The sequence below is a fragment of the Aythya marila genome (genome assembly GCF_965140915.1).
Source record: "Aythya marila genome assembly, chromosome: 28".
In the NCBI taxonomy this organism is placed as follows: Eukaryota; Metazoa; Chordata; class Aves; order Anseriformes; family Anatidae; genus Aythya; species Aythya marila.
In genome coordinates, this window is record NC_139069.1 from 1,470,602 (window position 1) to 1,472,863 (window position 2,262).

A 2,262-nucleotide genomic window follows, 5' to 3' on the forward strand; every position below is an offset into this window, starting at 1 on the left:
CTCTGTCAGCTGCCCCATAGCTCCTGCAGCCATGGAGGTGCCCCTTGGCAGGGCCCTGTTGGTGGCAGGGTCCTGCAGGGCAGCGCTGAGCACAGCCACGTGGGATGGGGTCTGTGAGCACGGGCAGGGGGAAAGAAGAGGAGGGCGCAGAGCAGCAGCTCCCTGCAGGGACAGCTGCAGGCAGCAGAGAGAGGGGCAAGCGGCCAGAAGGAGTTGTTGCCAGAAACGCCGTGGCAGGGGGGATTCGGGCACCTTGCGGCCATGCCCTGCAGTGCAGACGCCTTCCCCTGGAGCAGCCCCTCCCTGGCCTCCTCTCCCACTGCAGCCCATGGGCTGTGGGGCAGGCAGGGGTAGAAGAGAAGGTAGAGCTCAGACAGGGATGCTCCCAAGCTCTGTCTGTGTGAGAACTTCACCTCAGGTGAGGTTTCTGTCCAGCTGCACTTGGACTGGGGCTTCTCTGCTCTCAGTTCTCTACAGTTTCTTCTCAGGGAAACTCATGAGCTGGATGGTTCTGCGGCTCAAAGACAGGAAACACAGGGCAGATTAGAACATGACTTGTGGGCAGTGGCCTGTGTAACTCTGCATTCAGAGGAGTTGTTTGAAATAACACTGAAAAGATCATTAATCTGACCAGAGAACTGAACTTGAGCTTCCCCCATGTTCCTGATTCCTTCCTGCTGTATAGCAGAGAGGACTCCTCTGCAGCCTACAGCAGCCCCTGCTCCCAGTGCCACTCTCAGCCAGCACCAGCTGCAGCTCAAGCAGGAGAGATGCCAAAAGATTTTTGTGCAAAGAGAGAGGCTCAGGTTACAGGGTGCTTTAAGAGACACAATAGGTTTTCCTCAGAGAACTCTGTTTTAACATTCTTCTGCATTTTGCTCTTTACCAGGAAAGCATGTGTATGGACAGCAAATGCCCAACATCAGCTCCGTGAGTGAGTTCCTCCTGCTGGCATTCGCAGACACGCGTGAGCTGCAGCTCCTGCACTTCGCGCTCTTCCTGGGCATCTACCTGGCTGCCCTCCTGGGCAACGGCCTCATCCTCAGCGCCGTAGCCTGCCACCACCGCCTCCACACCCCCATGTACTTCTTCCTCCTCAACCTCGCCCTCCTCGACATGGGCTGCATCTCCACCACTCTGCCCAAAGCCATGGCCAATGCCCTCTGGGACACCAGGGCCATCTCCTATCAAGGCTGTGCTGCTCAGGTCTTCTTTTTATTCTTCTTGTTTGGTTCAGAGTATTCCCTTCTCACTGTCATGGCCTACGATCGCTACATTGCCATCTGCAAGCCCCTGCACTACAGGAACCTCCTTGGCAGCAGAGCTTGTGCCCAGATGGCAGCAGCTGCCTGGGGCAGTGGCTTTCTGTATAGTATCCTGCACACAGCCACTACATTTTCCCTGCCCCTCTGCCATGGCAATGCTGTGGACCAGTTCTTCTGTGAAGTCCCCCACATCCTCAAGCTCTCCTGTTCGGATGCCTACCTCAGGGAAGTTTGGGCACTTGTGTTTAGTGTTTTTTTAGTCCTTGGTTGTTTTGTTTTCATTCTTTTCTCCTACATGCAGATCTTCAGGGCAGTGCTGAGGATGCCCTCTGAGCAGGGCCGGCACAAAGCCTTTTCCACGTGCCTCCCTCACCTGGCCGTGGTCTCCCTGTTTCTTAGCACTGCCATGTTTGCCTACCTGAAGCCCCCCTCCATCTCTTCCCCATCCCTGGACCTAGTGGTGGCTGTTCTGTACTCAGTGTTGCCTCCAGCAGTGAATCCCCTCATTTACAGCATGAGGAACCAGGAGCTCAAACATGCAGTGAGGAAACTATTTTATACGTCTTTCTTCAGCATTAATAATGTGCATAAAATACTAACAGGATTTCTGCAAACAAACACTCTTAGTGCAAATTCTTGAAAGTAATTTTCTTTATTATTATTTCCTATAACTTGTGGCTTTGATTTAATATATTCTAAGCCTCCTAATTATTGTTTTATTATTATTATTATGAAGTCGATAATTTCAAATACCTTTACAATTGATATTCTTGTTTAAATAAAGACAATAAAGAAACTGGGACTATTTCATTAGTCTCTCCTGTGGTCTCTTCCCATCGTCAGTGCCTCCAGCAGTGAACCCACTCATCTAAAACATGGGGAACATGGAACTAAGTGATGCAGTGATGACACTGCTTGAATACATATTCTTCAGCTTCTTTGCCTATAACAATAAGCTTATAAAATAGAAATACCTGTTTTTCAGAAAACTTTTAGG

The 2,262-nt window shown here is 50.8% G+C and overlaps 1 protein-coding gene across 1 annotated transcript; it reads left to right on the plus strand.

The window, feature by feature from the left end:
* Window positions 1-912: 912 nt before the first annotated feature.
* On the plus strand, window positions 913-1,905 carry LOC309888226 (olfactory receptor 14C36-like; the record flags this gene model as incomplete). The annotated part of the gene is made up of 1 exon (XM_082780464.1): window positions 913-1,905. The coding sequence occupies one exon, from the start codon at window positions 913-915 to the stop codon at window positions 1,903-1,905; it is 993 nt and encodes a 330-aa protein (XP_082636590.1).
* Between the last annotated feature and the right edge of the window lie 357 nt (window positions 1,906-2,262).